The sequence below is a fragment of the Trachurus japonicus genome, chromosome 5 (assembly GCF_045865225.1).
Source record: "Trachurus japonicus isolate A0001 chromosome 5, Traja_1.0".
NCBI lineage: Eukaryota > Metazoa > Chordata > Actinopteri > Carangiformes > Carangidae > Trachurus > Trachurus japonicus.
The window spans coordinates 19,242,925-19,263,018 of record NC_140911.1 but is presented as its reverse complement, the minus strand read 5'-3'; the positions used below and the strand labels follow the sequence as shown (position 1 = coordinate 19,263,018).

At 39.9% G+C, this 20,094-nt stretch overlaps 2 protein-coding genes across 2 annotated transcripts; both read left to right on the top strand.

Annotated features, from left to right (window-relative positions):
- The first annotated feature begins 622 nt into the window (after positions 1-622).
- Positions 623-4,092, top strand: LOC146987470 (ciliary microtubule inner protein 1-like). Its single transcript, XM_085778042.1, is given in 4 exon segments — positions 623-865; positions 2,554-2,635; positions 3,688-3,783; positions 3,871-4,092. Coding segments are annotated over 4 exon segments (573 nt in total). The 5' UTR covers positions 623-626; the 3' UTR covers positions 4,027-4,092.
- A 1,688-nt stretch (positions 4,093-5,780) lies between these two features.
- chmp4ba (charged multivesicular body protein 4Ba) lies at positions 5,781-19,236 on the top strand. The gene is made up of 5 exons (XM_085776666.1): positions 5,781-6,168; positions 14,103-14,280; positions 15,392-15,506; positions 16,459-16,585; positions 16,713-19,236. Exons 1-5 carry the CDS (start codon positions 5,985-5,987, stop codon positions 16,775-16,777), a joined length of 669 nt encoding a protein of 222 aa, XP_085632792.1. The 5' UTR covers positions 5,781-5,984; the 3' UTR covers positions 16,778-19,236.
- The last annotated feature ends 858 nt before the right edge of the window (positions 19,237-20,094 follow it).

The following is a 20,094-nucleotide window of genomic DNA, read 5'->3' as shown; positions in this document are numbered from 1 at the left end:
AGAAATGAGACATTTGGACAAGAAATAAGACAAATATTCTTGGAAAGATGTTGAGTTTTTACAGTGTACTATGAGTATTAGTCAGGGTCTTACGCAGAATAAATCAGTCAAGATTAGACTAGCCATGGGGTTTTTATGGGCCCCAGGCCCCCTAAAAAGAGACATAAAGAAATGATTCTCCAGAGGTACATTGAATAATTCACACAAGGTGTTTGCTTACTTACTATTTGGATTAAAATGTGTAATGTGTAAAATGTTTAATTAGAACATATAGTTAAAATTATAGGGGTAGGATTAGATAAGTTACTTCTTCCTACTCCTTTTCGCTCATGTAAACTGTGTTGCTTATGAGATGTTACTTTTTTAATACATTTTTGCTGTTCACTTATTTCCTTATTATATTATTATTTTATCTTACTTATTTATTTATTTATTTTTTACATTGTCGTTTACATGATCGAAATAAAGATATCAATCAATCAATCAATCAATCAATCAATCAATCAATCAATCAATCAATAAGTGTTTTTACCAGATCTCCCTGAGCTCCCAGTGACCCTCCAGTGGTTACTACCAACGTCACCATGGTTACACACACACACACACAGGACAGAGAGAGAAGGGATATGTGTGTCAGGGAACTCTGTGTCCATGGCGACAGCACACAGGTCTGTCAGTGTGACTTACACACAGGTGAAACATTAGCTGGAGGGAGAAAAAGGAGCCACACACACACATACATACTCACACACACTCACACACACACACACACTCACACACACACACACACACACACCCAGTCGGGACAGATGGAGGATTCAAAGCAAGACGAACCCATCAACTTTGTGCATCAGGATCAAATCTGGTAAATCTACTGACTTTTACATTTTCTCTTACCTGTTTGTGTCAGTAATTCTTCATCACTATTGATTTTGATACGATTATTATCCACATCAATTTATCATCACATTGACTCGATGTTTAAAATAACGTGTAAAATTCAAAATACCTTCTGATTTATTGCTTGTTTCAATATGTGAGTCTTTCTGTACAATAGTTGATTAAATATTAGGCTACTATTACAGAACAGTAATGTGACTGTTGTTACCATCATCATCATGATTGTTATTTTCCTTTCCTTTTCCTGGTCTTCAACTTTTGTCCTTGATTTTCATGTAAATGTTTATTTTATTCATCAGTGTCATCTTTTTTTATTAGGGTTAACTGAAATCTCATTCTCAAAAGGGGCCTATTTACTGTAATGCAATGTTCAGAAAAAAAACATAGGCTACTAAAAACAATTCATAAACTGACTGTTAAAAAAATAATTGAAAATATAATTTAAATAACAAATGTGACATATTTACAGTATTAAACCTTCTATCAGTTTTATGTTATGAGTTAAAATGACCATTGTTCTGTTTTGGGAAGATATCAAATCTTATGCATAACCGATAAACCATCACATCAAGAGAAGTGTTTTACTTTAACCCTCATACCTGATGACAAAAACACCTTAATTTCTGAAAGTGGACATTTTTATCCACTTTTTAAACAACTAAACCTAAAAACGGCATACATTAATATTTTTTTCAGATTTTTTTTTCATAAATCTTTTATTCCACTTCAATTCTGATCATAATACCAAGTTTTAAATTATTTTCAAAAGTTTAACCCTTTAAATTCTGGTGTATATGATGTCAACGCCAATTTCTGTAAAAAAAAAAACACACACACAAAAACTGCTATATTTTCAATAAATGCAATGCAAAGTGAAATACTCTAGGGGGGATTATTGCAGTCTGGGATATGTCAATGATGAGCAACAACAATGATTTTCTGGGATTTTTTATGTCTCATTTAAAAAAATACACCTTAATTTCTGAAAGTGGACATTTTTGTCCACCTTTAAAACAACCAAAAAAATGGCATACATTAATATTTTTTTCCCATTTTTTTTTCCTAAATATTTTTTTCCACTTCAGTTCTGCTCAAAACTACCACGTTTTCAATTATTTAATTTTTTTTAACCCTTTAGATGCCAATCCGAAACTTTTGAGTGCAAATTTCAACACTTTAGGTGCCAGTATCTTCAAAATATGCAATGTGAGGTGAAGTATTTTTAGGCTGAGTTATTGCAGCCTAGGATGATCTATGATGAGCAGCAATATCAGTTTTTAAAGCTTTGTAGTTTTTCTGCTATGGCAGATTAAAGAAAAAATGCATAGAATATGATGTGTTTTTAAAATTTTTAACATGATGAGGATCACTATTTCCAGTGTGGAGAAATGGAGAAAATGCGCCCCCTAGTGGACAAAAATGTCCACTTCAGGTGTGAGGGTGAGATCCAGTGTCACATTGAGAAGCGTCACTGGTTTCTCCTCAGTGGTCGTCTGCCTCCTCCGTGACTTTGTTCAAGTCATTACATTTGTCATTTGAATTTTTTTTTCTGTTTGATATCTTCAGTAATGGCTATAAAGTGTTCTCTGAAGTCATCATGACCTTGCCCTTTGACCTTTAGCCTCCATAATCTCTGTATCTCTGTGTGTGTAGGAAGGCACATGTAAAAATTTAGAAGAATTCAACTGAAGTCTGGCCAAACAAGTGGGGCTTCCTGGCTGATGTCTACAAGGAGGTATGAGTTCATTCTGAGACATGTATGAGGTGTTTTGTTGGTTCTGAGTGAACTGTCGGACGCCTTATTTGGATGAGTTATTGAAAGAGTTGCTTTAGTATTGGCCAGTGTTGGTTAGCCATTTAAAAAAAATTCTCAATGTGTCTTAATTATAACAGTGAAAATGGAGGAAACAATCACAAATTATGAGATAAAATACACAGTTGAAGGATATGGACAATACATACAAATAAAATAGAGGTACAGTAAATAAATGCAAAAAAGACATTAAAGGGATAGTAGCATTTTTTTAAAGTGGGGTTGTATGATCTACAAATAGCCCCTAAGTACTTTAATTGCAGTAGAAGACTCTCTGCACTCCTCCCGTTAGCAACGCCAGCCCATAATAGCCCTGCCCAGAGATTTACAACTTACAATGTTGTGAATGGACCCAAAGAAACGGCCTATTTTCACGGCCTGAAAGAGGTTTTACCTGAAAAAAAAATACACAGTTCCATTGTTCGCTATAATATAATTTTTTCCAGCCCTTCAAAGTGCAGGAGAAACCCAGTTTTTATTTGGACCTAACCTTCAGGTAAAACCTCTTTCAGGCCGTGAAAATAGGCCGTTTCTTTGGGTCCATTCACAACAATGTATGTTGTAAATCTCTGGGCAGGGCTATTATGGGCTGGCGTTGCTAACGGGAGGAGTGCAGAGAGTCTTCTACTGCAATTAAAGTACTTAGGGGCTATTTGTAGATCATACAACCCCACTTTAAAAAAATGCTACTATCCCTTTAAATGAAAATAAAATATGACGCTTTTGACGAAGACGAGCAACAGCTGTCCAAACATGTAAAGGTAAAAAGAAAAACCTTACTTATTCTGTGACAAACGAACAAGAACATTTGATAATCCTGAAGAAATAATGAACGTTTTCAGAAAATATTTGAGGTTTTACACATTTCTGACTGTTTTACTGTTCTTCAGTCATTGTAAATATTGAATTTCATTATTATTCTATGTTTCTTTTTTTATCCATCTGTGTAACACTATTTGGCTGTTGTGTTTCAGTATGAGAGAGAGACTATGAAGTTGAAGAGAGCAGTCACAGCGGAGTGTCCTCGTCGCCCGGCCCCGGCTGCAACTACAGCACAACAATACATTCATGTAAGATCTCTATCCCTCTTTCTCTCATATCCACAGTTTTCCCTGTCTGTCTAACTGTCTATCTGTCTCTGTGTTGATTTACTCAAGGTTGGGCCCTCCCCTCCAGTTCCCAAGACGACCCAGGCTCTGATTGGCTGGCGCTCAGCTCAGCCGCAGCTTCAGCTGGAAAAGTATGGCATAGTGCATTATGGGAGGCGTAGTTTGCTAAAGGAACTGGGCTGGCCTCTTGGTAGCTGTAACTGAATCGATCTTTCCAGGCCGTGTTACAGTAACCACTACCTCACTGTCACTGTGGATTAAAATGCTGCTTCAACAAACACTCTGTGTCTCTGCTGTGATGTCATACACCTAGGAAACCAGTGGCGTGCACTGGGGGGGGGGGGGCAAGGGGGGCAGTCGCCCCCCCTAAAGTGCCCCTGGGAGCCAAAACACGCCTTAAAGTGCCCTCTTGGAAGCCAAAACGCATCCTAAAGTGACCTCATGGGGGCCAAAACGTGTGCTAAAGTGACCTCATGGGGGCCAAAACGTGTGCTAAAGTGCCCTCTAAAAGCCAAAACGCATGCTAAAGTGCCCTCTTCAGTGGTGAGGACGCGCTATATGTGCCCTTTTTTTCCCAATCGCCCCTGCCCTTCAAAAAGTCTGTGCACGCCACTGTAGGAAACACATGAAGTTACACATAGGCTTTCATAAAGACAACAAATATGTCACAGATCTGGGGTCAGTAACCTTTTCTATGACAGGTCAAAAAGTTCAAATGGCATGTGGCTGATAGGGGGCCTGAAAAATATTTTAAATAGGCTAGACATTATATGGATATTGCCGTAGTTGTTTCATCATTGCATTATTAATTTTTTTTTTACAGTCTATGGTGAACGGTGGGTTTCAAAGAGGGTGTCAAAATAATTATGAGACATAGTGCTACAAAAGAAACAAAAAATTAAACATTCAAATTGATTGTTAGTTAGTCTACGCTCCATCAAAACACAAAAAGCCACTGAGTGCAATCAAAGATATTCAATAAATGGAAAGATACTCCATGAGCGGCTGCTCCAATGATATGAAATGGTGACACTTCCTGTCTCTCTAAATGGGCGTGGCCAACCGTCACCACCTCGTCTGTGAACGTGTGTGTGGATTTATACAATTTGTAAGTAAATGAAAGTGAGATATTTATATTTTCTTATGATAACATTACATATTTACACTACTAACAGTCATATTTAGCATGACAAAAATAATTTAAATCATTTTCACGGGAGTTCGCGGCCGTTTGTTTGACGTTGCCTAGGAGATCGGTGCCAAATCTCGCGAGAGTGTGTCGTAGAGACAGAGACAGGTCTGGAACAAAGTGGATTTTCTCCGGATCTCTCCGTCTGAAAATTACCATTTTGGTGTCAAACTGTTCAGAAGAGATGTGGCTTGTGAAAAATGAGTCCAAAATTTGCTTCAGTGACCGTGGGGAGAAAGACCCGACCATAATCGGTGTTCACATCAAATTGTCCCATAGGAATCAATACACTCCAAGCTGCCTCTGGTCTCCCTAAAGGGGCGTGGCCGTGCAGAAGCCCACGTGACATGCATACAGGAAGCTGACTCTCATGAAAGGTCTTGGTTTATGTAAATGTAAATGTAAATGTACTTTATTTATACAGCCCTTTACAACAATCCTTTCGGAGTACCAAAGTGCTTTACATAGTGTAATAATAAAAAGATATAAACCGTCTTTGGTGCAATTTAAAAATGCCGGGTGCTGCCCATGGATGTATTATATTAACGGTGCTGCCCATGGATGTATTATGGTGCTGCCCCTAAATTACCCAGGATGCATCAGTCATTCTCATTTGCATAAAAAAGCCGCTCTGGTCTATTGGCCACTTCACTTCAGCCCGGTAGGCGGCGGTAATGCGCCTCCACGCCGGTTGGCCAACCTCCAATAGGAAGGAGAAGCAGGAGGAGGAGAAGACGCGAGGACTGGGGAAAGCGGAAGAAGAGACACAACAACAACACCAGAGGCGGCGGCGGCGGATCTCCGGGGTTGGGCGACGGTAGTTAAAGATCACAGAGTTAACAACAACTATCTGCTCGGTATCACGAAGTACCGGGGCGGGTTGTGGTTGTGTTGTGGTTGTGTTGTGTGAGGTCAATTTTAGTCGCTGACGTTTGTTTTTGCTATAAAAAAACACACACACACACAAAAAAAAATGTCGGTGTTTGGTAAGTTGTTCGGCGGCGGTGGCAAGGGTGGGAAAGCGCCGACACCCCAGGAGGCTATCCAGAGACTCCGAGAGACCGAGGAGATGTTGGCCAAGAAGCAGGAGTTTCTAGAAAAGAAGATCGACACGGAGCTGATGACGGCCAAGAAAAACGGCACGAAAAACAAACGAGGTGAGTCAGTGAGGTGTAGTTAGTTAAGGGGAGAAAAAAACCAAAAAACCAAAAAACCCAAAACCCCAAAACCCAAAACCCCGTCCAGCCAGGTTGAAAAGTGAGTTGAGTTGTGTGTTAGTTTAGTTAGCTCACACACTAGGCTGTCACAGCGTCAGGAACAGGGAAGTTTGTACATGTCAGGCACTTAATTGGCCACCACCAGTCCGACGACATTTTTAAATAACTAACATGTTCAAGAGAGGAGCTGCTGCTGTGCCTCCACGACTCAGAATAAGCACAGTAAGTTAGGTCATATCCCTCAAGGAAGTAGGTGAAACGACTTATTAGAGTTGTAAACATCTCAGATTAGACTCAGTTTCTTCTTACAGGCCTGTTAAAGTCATTAAAAAGTCCTTGGTTTTATGTACAGATGTTGTTTCCTGGTGTGTTTCGTTACAACAGGTTTATTTTTCGTGTTTTTAGGTACAAAACTCCCTAGGAAAAGTAGGCCCTAGGTTAGTTTTAATAAAGTTAGTTTTATGTTAAGTTTAAGTTTATAATAGGCTATATATTTTTTATATTATAGTAAGTTTAACACATTAACTCCACTAAGTAGGTCAATAATAAATAAAACGGTGGCCTCGGACTTGTTTAAGTTGTTTAAAGGCACCGTAATAATGACTCAGCTGGATCACATGACGGTTATGTCATCATGAGAGCTCCCTCTATATGGCTCAGTCATCGCTTAGGCTAAAAGTTATTGAAAGTGAAAACATCTTCAGACCAACAGTTATAAAACTAAAGATATTCAGTTGACTTAACACATGGAAAAGACAAGCATTCAGTCCACATATCAGACATATTTTTTAATGTGTATTTATAGCTACAGAGTACAGACCATTGCTTTCTCTTTTGACAACTATTTCCTCATAGAGCTGTTGTCAAAGCTGGCTCACGGTTTCCAGGAAGCCACGGTCGGTGATGTCTTCATAATACCTGTTTGACCAACTGTGACATCATACCACAGGTGTAAAACCTCTGAAGGCCGGGGGCCAAACTCCTCTGAGAGACAGAGATCGGCCTAATTGGTGACACACAGATACTGAGGTGGTGATTTGAAGCCAGAGTGCAGAGATTAAATGAGAGCCCTCAAATATTCAATTAAAGGGATAGTAGCATTTTTTTTAAAGTGGGGTTGTATGATCTACAAATAGCCCCTAAGTACTTTAATTGCAGTAGAAGACTCTCTGCACTCCTCCCGTTAGCAACGCCAGCCCATAATAGCCCTGCCCAGAGATTTACAACTTACATTGTTGTGAATGGACTCAAAGAAACGGCCTTTATTCGCGTTCCATTGTTTTCTATAATATAATTTTTTCCAGCCCTTCAAAGTGCAGGAAAAACACAGTTTTTATTTGGACCTAACCAACTCACGTATCCCTCCGCCCAGGGTTAGCGCCCGCCGATCAGCAGCTGGTTAGGTCCAAATAAAAACTGTGTTTTTTTTTTCCAGGTAAAACCTCTTTTAGGCCGCGAAAATAGGCCGTTTCTTTGGGTCCATTCACAACAATGTATGTTGTAAATCTCTAGGCAGGGCTATTATGGGCTGGCGTTGCTAACGGGAGGAGTGCAGAGAGTCTTCTACTGCAATTAAAGTACTTAGGGGCTATTTGTAGATCATACAACCCCACTTTAAAAAAAATGCTACTATCCCTTTAACATGCACAATTTTAGTTTTCACATCGTCTTTGTGTCCAAAACTGCTGCTTTTCACACAACTGTGCTGTAGGCTACTACACACACTCTCTCTGGAGGTACTACCTCTTTAATAAATTGTCTTCACCTGCCAAACTTTCTATTTTTAAAGTTACCCCAGGGTGTGGGAGGGGCCACCGCTGATTATTGCAGTCAGATTGTTCAGGAGTGAATCAACCAGTCTGATCACTGTCAACATAAGTCTGTAGGATAAAAAAATACACTTCACACATGTTGTGCAGTGATGGATAAGCTGGTGCTGCTCGACGACTCTGTGAACAGAAGAATTGGAAGAGGATGAGTGTTCAGGGACCACAGTGATCCTGTAGCCCATGACGATGACTATAGGTAATAGGCTAATTGTCTAATCATGGCGGCCCGTTGCTGCACAGCTGCTGCAACCAGTGACACACTGCGCCAGTCTTCTCCATGCGTTCAACACTGTGTGGATTGTGTTTGACATTTAGATTTTCATAAACAGTTTTCATAGCATCTGTTGTAATCCACGTTGACCTGTTTAACAACAGGCGACGTAGCTCAGCTGAAGCTATTTCCAGATCATGATAAACATCTGGAGAAAACATCTTTTGCCCCCCCCCCCACCCCCCACAGGACAAAATGAAAGATTTAATAGTTTTTCCGAAGAAGTCTCACTATTCCAGTGCAAACAAAGATGTCTGCCAGTTACCTGTCTGTTTCCCTGATATTATGATGAGATGTAAATAATAATGTGCTACTGTCACATATATTTTTCTATTTTATTGTTCACTATTATGAAGTAATACACCATAATGTGCCTTTTTTTTTTTATCTTGCAGTGAAGTGACTTGTCATTTCTGCAGCTAATAACAGTAGCATGTAACCTATCATACACCATAAAGCCCCTACCATGACACAACCAGTCAACATAAAGCAGATAACAAAGTCAGGCATACGCACCTTCACTTGCCAATCCTTATATATAGTTTCCAAATCACCTTGTAAGCGTCCAGTTTATTTTTCAGACACCAGATGAATTTATCTTCCATCTAACAAATAAATACCTGTGACGGAGAGAAGCAGGTTTGTGCGACTGATCACAGGTTAAGCAGATTAAGATCTGGTTCGCAGTGTTTTCTTTGAAGGCTGTGACACTGACCCGATACTGTTCAGGCTGCGTCCACATCGCTCTGCTTTTCCTTCTTAAGCAACGTCAAATGGAAACAATCTGTAGTCCAGACTGGCACACCTGAAAACACACACATACATGAGCAAGCAAAGACAGACGGAGCTCTGAAATACACACTCATAATTCATTATCGTGTTTGACAATCACAAGTTGCTTATTATTTATTGAATTATTTGGGTATTTACTTACTCATTATTTGTTGCCATGTTGGTGTTATCTTCAGTTTGTCTTTGTACATGTGTTTGTACACATCTGATATATATTAGAGATAAGAGAGATAGAGATCAGTGATAATATATTAGAATAAATCCAGCTAAATTAACTTATGAATTAATTTATTGTATAGATTATAATGACAAGGAAGCTTGATAGTTAATTTATGAATAGGGGTTAGGGATGTCACAATTACTTGTTTTCACAATTAATCGCGGTATTAAACGCCACAATTAATTGATCGTAAAGATCCCTAAATACCGTCACTTTCCAAAAAAGATTATTTTGGAAACACAGAGGCAGATGTGCACAAAAGTTAAGGTAAATGTAAGAAATACTGGTCAATTTACCTAACGTAACATAGTAGAAATTGAAATGTTAGCGTCTCATTTGTGATAAAAAACAAACAATTAAAATAAACTTAAAGGGACAATGAGGAGTTTCTAATCGGTTATAAAAAAGTCTCACGTTAATGTGGATGAATCTCCGCTACCCACACTTGTTAATGGGCCCATTTTCGATAAATATATCGTTCTGCCTCTATCGTTATTTTGTTATTATTAGTGGTGGTGGAAATGCTGGTCGAGCCGACCAGCGTTTCTTTACTTTCAGTTTCGCAACGAGTCATGAGAATAACGCAGCCAAATCGCCGTTTATGGTCGGAACTACGGTGGTATGTGAACCTCTTTGAACCTCTGACTTTAATTATTGATGAATGAAAACATGAGTCCGTCTTGCACCGGTCAAAAGAATTTTACGGTGCGCGGAGGCTCATAAATGTAGTGTGAAAACGCTTCGCTTTTCCAAAACTCCTCGTTGTCCCTTTAAACATTTGGTATAGATGACAATGATTTGAATATTTAAAACACTTCCCCTGGAGGATTAATAATTGGTTACATATGAATAGTAGATACTTAAAATATTTAGTGTAAAGATTTGTAATGTAATTATATTTTGACTGTGTTTGATTTTACACATTCATATGTTGTGAAATTAATTAGGCTAATGCGTAATAATTTATTTGTTATGTCTGTCCATTACTGTAGCCTATTATTTCTTAACATACCCAAAATAAACTGAAACTAACTAACTAACTACATTTCACTACTGGTAGTCGTGGCTGTTGACACAGAGTCAACAGTGATCATGTCAGATCTATGTCATTGACTCCAAAGGCCTCATAGCTGTTTAAGACTACAACACTGTCTGGCAGGTGAATGGCTTTATCCTTCTGTATCATTAGTAAAGAGGAATCTTAGTCAGCGTGTGATATTAATCTGAAGTTATGGATGAATTGAAGCGTAACAATGGCTTAGTTTTTTGACTCAAGTTAAAGGTAGGTCTGGTCAATTCATTTTATTTTCCATTACAATTTTAGGTCATAAAGACTCTCATAGTGAAATAATCAAGACAAAAGGATTAATGTGTAGCACTCTGTTTCAAATTTGACACAGCTTTCCACACACAGGACAGCTGACTGCTCAGGGCGGCGACACCCCTGACGTTGTGAAGTGTTGGCTCGATGAGAGCATGCAGGGCAGCGTTACACTCGGTTTCACTACGGTGTATATATATTGTAAGAATGAGAGGATGGGATTGCAGAGGGCAGGGGTCTGAATGCAGCTCTGCAATCCAAATAATGTGATAATGATTTGTGTGATGTTGGGTAACGATGTTATCAGTCTAGGAATAGAGCCAGGCCGGTTGTAATCAGATGAAACTGGAACTGTCAGCTGCTGTCTGGCTCCTGGTGGACCAGACCACCCACTGATTGATAAAGGTGTGTGTGTGTGTGTGTGTGTGTGTGTGAGAGAGAGAGAGAAGGTCGTTTTAGAGACCAATCGGTGACCACAACCTTGTCCAGAGGAGGTAAAACGTCATCAGGGGGTTCAGTCTGAACTGAGGTTAGTTTACAGTGATACTATCAGGTTGTTACTATCTGTTGTAAAGTTTATCTGAAGTTTGGTCATGGTAGAAAGTCGGACAACAAGTAAAATCTTTTTTCTTTTAACCCAGAAACGGAAATTAACTCCACTGACTAAAAGCTCTGTTTCAACGTAAGAGTATGTAAGAGAATTGTAGTAGAGCAAAGGTCAGTAGTTTCCACAAAAAAGGTGAACTACACACAGTTGGTGTTCTACTTTCCTTACTTTTCTGCATGATGGCATGGCACAAACTGAATGTATTCAAACAAGAAATGCTGTGGGTGTCAGAAAGTGAACTATTTCTTCTTACATTTTCTGATTTACATGTCTGAATTCAGTCACTGATTACTGTGGCTCAGAAATCCTGTTAGCAGCTGCTGCAGCAGAGGGCGACAGTGAGCAAGAAGTGACATAGAAGAAGCAGATCCTCTTCATTCTGATCCTAAGGAGACTGAGCCTCATCCAGCTTTGTCGTACTGTAACTTTGACTTTGACTGGAACTAGGGCTGCACCAAGCATGCATTTTGACACACAACCCTAACCCCACCCGTCATCTATAGGTGTGACTGCTCAAGGATAATAATTACGGCTGCACTGTCATACGTTATATCAGTCTCACACACTTTATAAAAGTATGAGCCACAGGTAATTGATTCTCAGACGAGCGAGGGTCCGTCCTCGTGCCAATTTAAATTAAAAGACATTTTGGCACGTAAGCTAAAGACACATTACACATTTTCAACCTCTCTGCCGATCACAGCTTTGTCTTCATTTGCAAATATCTCACTGGTCTCAGCTCACCAGGACCAGATCAATGTGAGCCTCGCATGGAAAATAAGAGATGAACACCAAAGTGGCAGCCTGAATCGTGTTTAGTCTGTGGACAGATTTGGCTCAGACAGGATTTTATCAGATTAAGTCCACTGAGGGAGGCTTCATTTTCTGGTCTCTGAGGCCCAGTATCACTGTCAGGCCATCTCCATGCTGCATTCTTGATTTAAAACTTAAATCTTTTGCTGCAATTCCTCACACCCCGGAGTATAAATGGCTCGCTGAAAAAAACCCCATTATTGCACAGTTTAGTAGCTCTAGATGCTCTGAAGCCTTATTACAGATGGCAGGAGTGATGGGGGAGGCGGGGTCGTTCCATACACAGTTGATGCTTCGTGACAACTAAAGATCGATGTGTGATAACAACCACAGGTTTGCAAAGAGCAGGTTTGAAGCTCAGAGTGCGCTGCTTCACTGTTGACACCCTGGCGCTACCTGAGTCCCAGCTAATCTAGAAATAAAGGTAGACAGAGTGTGTGAAGCTGGAACTTTGATGCATGTTGATTTGTGGCAAACTCGTCACCCAAAGAGGCCACTCCCTTATAACTTAAAGTCGTGACAAAATGTAAACAGGCGAGTTCTGTTAACAGTCATAAATGAGGAAATTAGCTGTAGAGACCAAAACAGTTTACTAGGCTGTCAGCATGTTTATTTGTGCTGTAATTTTGGACATTTTAACACTGAATCACTGTTGAAGACACAGTGTAGTTGTCAGTAGGGGAACTGCAGTTTATTGGCTTCATTTTTCACTTTCCGAGGTTGTTGTGTCCAGTTTGAAAGGGTGTGAGAGACAAAACATATACACATTATCAGTGATGGAATAAAGCACAAATATATCTTGTGTTTGGTGTAGTAAAACTCACAGTGTCCCACTTTGGAAATGGAAATGAAAAAAGATTGCTATGGAAAGGGAATTATCTCCAGACTATATAACATGTTAGCAGAGGGATCCCATGAGTCTTCATTAAGGAAACTTGATGCCTGGAGGGAAGATTTACAGGAGGACTTGCCCTCAGAGGACTGGGAAAAAAGTGTGTGCTGAAGCACAAACACAAACTACCAATACTCGTCTCAAATTACTCCAATATAATTGGCTAATGAGGACTTATGTGACACCAGAAAAACTTAGTAAGTATAACGATACTATCCCAGACCTGTGTATCAGGTGTGGAGAGGAGAAGGGGACGTTCTTTCACTGTGTTTGGGAATGCAGTAAAGTCCAACAGTTTTGGCGGGAGATTAAACAAACTTTAGAGACTATTCTAGGTATAAAATTAGTTCTTGACCCTAAACTATTTATTCTAGGGTTATATCCTGATAGACATCACATGTCTAGAAAAATAATCACTGCCCTGGATTTATGTTTACTTCTTGCAAAAAGAGTCATAGCACTCTCATGGAGGAGTACCTGTAAACCAAAACTCATCAACTGGGTTAAGGAAATATCCACAACTTTACCTATGGAGAAGATAACTTACATTATAAAAGGAAAACTACCACTATTTCAAAACATTTGGGGTAATTTTATGGAATATATGGAGAGTCCTTTGCAGTGATCCAAAATAATTGATCTTCTTTTGATATTTGATTACTTTATTCTGTGTGAACTGTACATCTAAATTTGTATTTTTGATCCACGCACAATAGTGAAATAACCTGGGCTAACTCTTGATAAGGCAGAGAAACCTTTATTGTTCGGGTTGTTGTTGTTGTTGTTGTTGTTTTTTTTATACTTATACTTTCACCTAAGTGTTGCTCTATGTTATCTCATAAATACCTGACTTGCAAGGAAGGACCATTTAAATGCTGGACAATAATTTAGTTATCCCTGACGTCTTCCTTGATGTGAGAGCACTCTTATTTCTGGATATTTATGTATTTTGGAAATATTGTGAAAACTCAGTAAAGATAATGTTGGGAAAAAAAAAAAAACTCACAGTGTCACTGGATGGATGTCGATCTGGGTATGAACCGGGTGAGAATCTCTGTTTCAGACCTCTGGCAGCTTCCAGTCCTCCTGAACTAACGTTGTCTTGTCCTTTCTCCCTCCCTCCATCCAGCGGCTCTACAAGCCCTGAAGAGGAAAAAGCGCTACGAGAAGCAGCTGGCTCAGATCGACGGGACGTTGTCCACCATCGAGTTCCAGAGAGATGCGCTGGAGAACGCTAACACCAACACCGAAGTGCTCAAGAATATGGGCTTCGCCGCTAAGGCCATGAAGGCTGCACATGAACACATGTAAGACACGCTTTAGAGACGATGTGCCAGTTAGGGTTTCTTTGTTGGTGCTGAGGTTATTATGAGTGATTGTAAGCAGTATGATATGATGAAGAAAAATACAATTTAAAAAAATGTTTACATTAAAGGGACAACGAGGAGTTTTGGAAAAGCGAAGCATTTTCACACTACATTTATGAGCCTCCGCGCGCACCGTACATTTCTTTGACCGGCGCAAGACAGACTCATGTTTTCATTTATCAAGAATTAAAGTCAGAGGTTCAAAGATGATCACATACCGTCGTAGCTCCCACCATAAACCTAATCAAAGCAAGAACCACTCGCCTGTTGAACAGCTTCTTCCCCACAGTGATCAGACTCCTTAACAAAAGAATGTGAATTAACTGATTTTTTAGAGTGTTTATCTAATGATAACTTTTATTCTCTTTTATTTATGATCATTTTATATGTTGTTTTTAATTATACATGTTTTACTTATTTATTGTTGAAATTAATGCACTGATTTGCACTTGATCTCGAACGGTGGATGTGTGAAACATAATTTCGTTTTTATGTGACGCATAAGAATGACAAATAAAACCTATCTATCTATCTATCTATCTATCTATCTATCTATCTATCTATCTATCTATCTATCTATCTATCTATCTATCTATCTATCTATCTATCTATCTATCTATCTATCTATCTATCTATCTATCTATCTATCTATCTATCTATCTATCTATCTATCTATCTATCTAAACGGAGATTCGGCTGCGTTATTCTCATGACTCGCCACGAAACCGAAAGTAAAGAAATGCTGGTCGCTCGACCAGCATTTCCACCACCACTAATAATAACAAAATAACGATAGAGACAAATCGATATATTTATCGAAATTGGGCCCATTAACAAGTGTGAGTAGCGGAGATTCATCCACATTAACGTGAGACTTTTTTATAACCAAATAGAAACTCCTCGTTGTCCCTTTAATTCCATTTTTAGGTAAGAATCATTTATCACTTCACCTTTTTTGTTGTCCCTTGTTTTCTTGAGGTCAGAGGCCAAAAGATCTGACATATACATGGAGACATGTTTGTATTGTTAATCTGTTCTCTCTGTTTCACAGGGACATAGACAAAGTAGACGATTTGATGGCAGACATCAACGAACAGCAGGAGTTGGCTCAGGAAATCTCAGATGTCATTTCCAGACCAGTGGGCTTCGGAGAAGACTACGATGAGGTGAGAGATAGGCCTGATGGCAAAGAAGACCAAGATCTGAAGATAGAAGAGAATTTATATTTTTTCTAAATTAATTTCAGATGGAAGTTTGGCAATTTTCCTTTCACTTCAGTCTTTTCTCTTGTTTTATTCAGTGCTTGGTGACAGTTGCACCCACTATTCAGGGAACTTCTTCAAATATGGCGCAAGCATTTGTATGGACTGTATAGAATCGGCTGGTTAAAGGTCACTGTTTTTGGCCGTAACTCAAAAGTAATTCACTGATTCCAACACAATTGAATATTGAGCTGATGTCATATCTCCTGGGATAAAATGAAGTGTTGACATTTTATATTCTGAAGGTAAAAAAAGGTCATTTTAATTGTGACAGAATAACGTTATGTAGAAGTGGTGGCAGCAGTGGTGTAGGGGTCAGTCTGGACCCCAATGTCTCTTTATATTGATCCCCAGAACCTTTGTCAAAGTCATATACTAATCACACCGGAATATCTGGACTCTGTGACAATATAGACTTACATCACATGAGGAAGTATCATTTGACATCTGTCACACGGCTATACAACATTTGACTAGATTTTGCATAATCAAGAGTTAGAAAGGTGCCATATTTTAGATTTTAGTACAAGGTGTACTTGGATGTATGATATTCTCAGCCTCATCCCATCTCTGATCTGACAACAACCAACAGATCAAATGTAAAGTCATATATACATGTTAAAGTGATTTCTGATGTGTTTTGGAGTCAAAAGTCATCTCATGGCTGCTTAGTATGGACGTAGGGGAAGAATGGGAAATGAGAAAAGGCTCAAAGTGTGATACAGACCAAACTGGATGTGATTAACAAGCAAAAGGTCTCAGATGCCACTTACATAATTTATAGTGTGTGTTAAAAGCAGATTTGTCAGTTACTGATTGTATGTGTGTGTGTGTGTGTGTGTGTGTGTGTGTTCAGGATGAGCTGATGGCTGAGCTGGAGGAACTCGAACAGGAAGAACTGGACAAGAATCTTCTGGAGATCGAAGGAACAGAAGACGTCCCACTGCCCAGCGTACCGTCGACATCACTACCATCCAGACCAGGTACCACAGCTCAAACACACGGCACTTAATCACTTCAGCTCATTTCACACATGAAATATATCACTGGGCTCCATAAGAGAAATCACTTTTTTTTTTTAAAAATGATTTATCTCTGTTTATTTTTTAGCCAAGAAGAAGGAGGAGGAGGACGAAGACGACATGGCTGACCTCGAGGCCTGGGCGGCTAACTAAGCTGGCTTGCCCCCGCTAGCGAGCGCCCTCCTCCCGTCTGTCTCTCTGCTCCCAGACTGGTCCCTCAAAACTGGAGGAGAGACAGAGACTCTGGGCTGCTGAGCTGGCTGAATAATGTCCCAACATCCAACCACAGCCCCGGCCCTAAAGTATGCACCTGTGCCCATGTCTGCGACCCAGGCTTTTCTCCTCCAATCAATGTTACAGTGAGAATCTCTTTTGCCCCAGCTGCACCGCCCCTGTCTTTCTAAAGGGCATCGATGACTGAGGGCAAACGCCAGGCCCTCACCAACCTGAGATTCTTGTTTATCAAAGTAAAGGGCGCATGGCCAAGCACTTAGGGCAGGTGTGTGCGCGACGTGCATACTTTTTAAAGGGATAGTTCAGGTTATTTGACGCGAGGTTGCGTGAGGTAGTCGTGCACAGTTGGTGTGTTGTCTGCGGTGAGTTCACGTCGGTGCGTTGCCAGTTTAGAGAAGCAGCAGGAGCAGAGTGATGTACTGCACAGGGCCAGCAGAAAAAGAGACGCCCACTGAAACAGTCCAGTATCCATTCAACTGTATGTTTCATGCACAATATTTGCATTTATTTATCTTCCGCTCAAAACAAAATGAAGTTTAGCTCTTTCTCTTTAATCAGCTGAACTGTAGCATAAGCCTGGGAGCACCGCGGATGCATGGCATGAACGTAGTGGCGGATGTCGAGGAGCTGCTGCAGAGAATCGTGTGCGCGTGTTTTTTAGGTTATTGGAATTTTGAATTCCTCAACGTCATAAATTCATTTCTCATTGTATCATGCTATAAGGCACTTATGTGTAATGTAGTAGTCAACTGGAGCACTTGTGTGTAGGACTGTGTTAGTTTAGTGTTTGAGAAAAACATAGTGCCAAAGAAAAGTGCTTAAAATATTTTGTATGAAGTGTACATTTAATGGATATTGGATTGTTCCAGTGTGTCTTATTCTTCTCTGCACATCAGCAGCACATCACTCCGGTGGTGTCCCCTGCTGCTTCTCTGAACTCGCAGTGCACTGATCTGAATCTGCAGCGAGGTGACACACTGACGACACACAGCTACCTCACCTTACTTTGCCTCCAATAACCTGAAGTATCTCTGTAAGGGAGGGGTGTGTGTGTGTGTGTGTGTGTGTGTGTGTGTATGTGGGGGGAACAGGACGAGGCTTGTTTCTGGGAAGAATGTTGAGAATGAACAGATGTGTGGGAAAGAAAAGCAAAAAAAAAAAAAACGGCAAGACAATAAGGAGTCTCATGCCCCCTCTCTGCTTCCTGCATTGTCATAATATCTCTGCTGCTGTCAAGTTGGTGACGACAGGTGACTGCTCAACATCAGCCGCAGCAGGAGTTTCTCATTGAAATGTCACTATCAGATCGCGGTACGTGTCATGGTACAGCAGCGGAGGAACGGGGGGTGGGGGTGGGGGGTAGGGGGGGGGTCATCTGGGTTTGAACAGTTCAATTCGAATATATGAGGAGCAAATAATATTTTCCAGAGAGGAGCTTTAGCTTGGTTTCCACCGATGATTTCCCTCAGTTATGTCATATTCTGACTCAACAACGGCCTCCGAGACAGTCGAGGCTCTGGTCCCTTTGATTTGCTCAACACAACACAATCTATCCAGTGACTGATACACAGTACTAAGTATAAGTGTCAGGAACTCGGGTAACTGACCTTCACTTTTTTTTGTCTCGTGAACCTTTAAAAAAGGTGATGTCGTCTCATCACTGGCGGATAAAAGAGGGAAAACTTCAACAATTCAGGCTAAAAACAATAGTTTAATTAAATAATAGAGATGTTTACAGGACACATTTTTGAAAACAGTCCATCTTTTTATCTCTTAGAAAGGTGTCTTGTTTACCTTTGGACCCTGTGAAGTCAGGAGCTCCTGCCTTAGTTAGAGCCCTAATCACTTTCTTTGTATGTGATATAATAGAGGATTGTTGTCTGGATTTTGTTTTCTTTTTTTAAGAGTTGAACTTAGACCAGACTTAGACAGAGCTGTAACAACAAGCTCAAACCTGCTAAACTGCAGGATGAATCAAAGAAAACTAAGCCAATAGAGTCCTCTCTTTTCACGGTTTGTTGCATTGTAGAACTGTGACTATTTTCCTGTCGAAACCAAAGGTACTCTGTAATATTGCTGTCGGGGGTTGAGGGAAATCCAATATGGCCGCCAGAGGGCACATTACAATCCTCTGTTACTGGATTAAATATTTTGCGGTGCCCGACTCCTCCAGCGCCGTGAGTCTTTGAGTTAACAGTGACACTCCTGAGAAAATCCTGCAACGGTTGAATTTAAAGATGAAGTGTGCGAGTGTGTGTGATGTTTATTTCGCCTTTTGACACAGTGACCTCTGACCTCTGAATATTTAGTCAAACTTTGACGCTGAGCTGCATTTTTCCTCTTCTGCACTCCACTTGCCTGTCGGAAAATATATAAAATATATATATATTTAAACAAATGAAAGGACCCAGAATTGAACACCTGCTTCGGACTGTAATGTAAAATGACACACGTCTTCAAATAAATGAATAAAATCAATAAGTTGAACCCAGTCCCATGTTCAAAGATACAAAAAATGTGCTTTTCTTTTTTCCTGTTTGACCTAAAACAGTGCGACTAGCAGCCAGTTCTGCTCAGAACTGTTCTAAGGCTTGGGACAGTGAAAGATTTCCTGTATGACAGCCATTTGCTCTGACTGTTGTTGTTGGTGTGAGCTTGTAAAGAGTTTTAATAAAGTTGGGATTCAATGCAAATATCAGTTCTTTTTTTTTTTATCTGTGAATGCATCAAATACATTCAGAAATTGATTGATTGATTGATTGACTTGAGCCCCCCAAAAAAGGAAAGTTGAAGATGCAATCTAAATCAGACCTCCAACCTGGATCATTCTTCAACATGCTGTCAGGCCACCTGAACATGTCTCATGAAGACATATACACTCCGTTTGTGGCTTTTTGTCTTTATAAAAACCAAAAGGCTGCTGATGCACCATGGAGGATGTGGTGCAGGCAAACAAATAAACTGTCCTGTTATTTTTTATTATCATTTGTCTGTTTTTTGTTTTTTTTTACTCACTCATCCCAACACAACCACCAAAGCATGTTTTCTACTGAAATACAATAGGTCCAACCAGGTGCATCTGGTCCCATGTCTTTCGACCCAAATAAAGTGTCTACTATGTAGTGTCAACAAAATAAACAAAACACACTGACATGTCAGCTTACTTACACACTAATGATGTAGGCTACAGTAGCATAAAAACATGTAAAAATCTACATGTACCCTCAGTAACACAA

What these genes read in the sequence shown, in the direction of transcription:
- chmp4ba (XM_085776666.1), top strand. Translation starts at nt 5,985, where the DNA reads ATGTCGGTGTTTGGTAAGTTGTTCGGCGGCGGTGGCAAGGGTGGGAAA. An exon ending in CGGCACGAAAAACAAACGAG is followed by an intron (nt 6,169 to 14,102) that starts GTGAGTCAGTGA and finishes CCCTCCATCCAG; the next exon opens with CGGCTCTACAAGCCCTGAAG. An exon ending in ATCACTACCATCCAGACCAG is followed by an intron (nt 16,586 to 16,712) that starts GTACCACAGCTC and finishes TTTATTTTTTAG; the next exon opens with CCAAGAAGAAGGAGGAGGAG.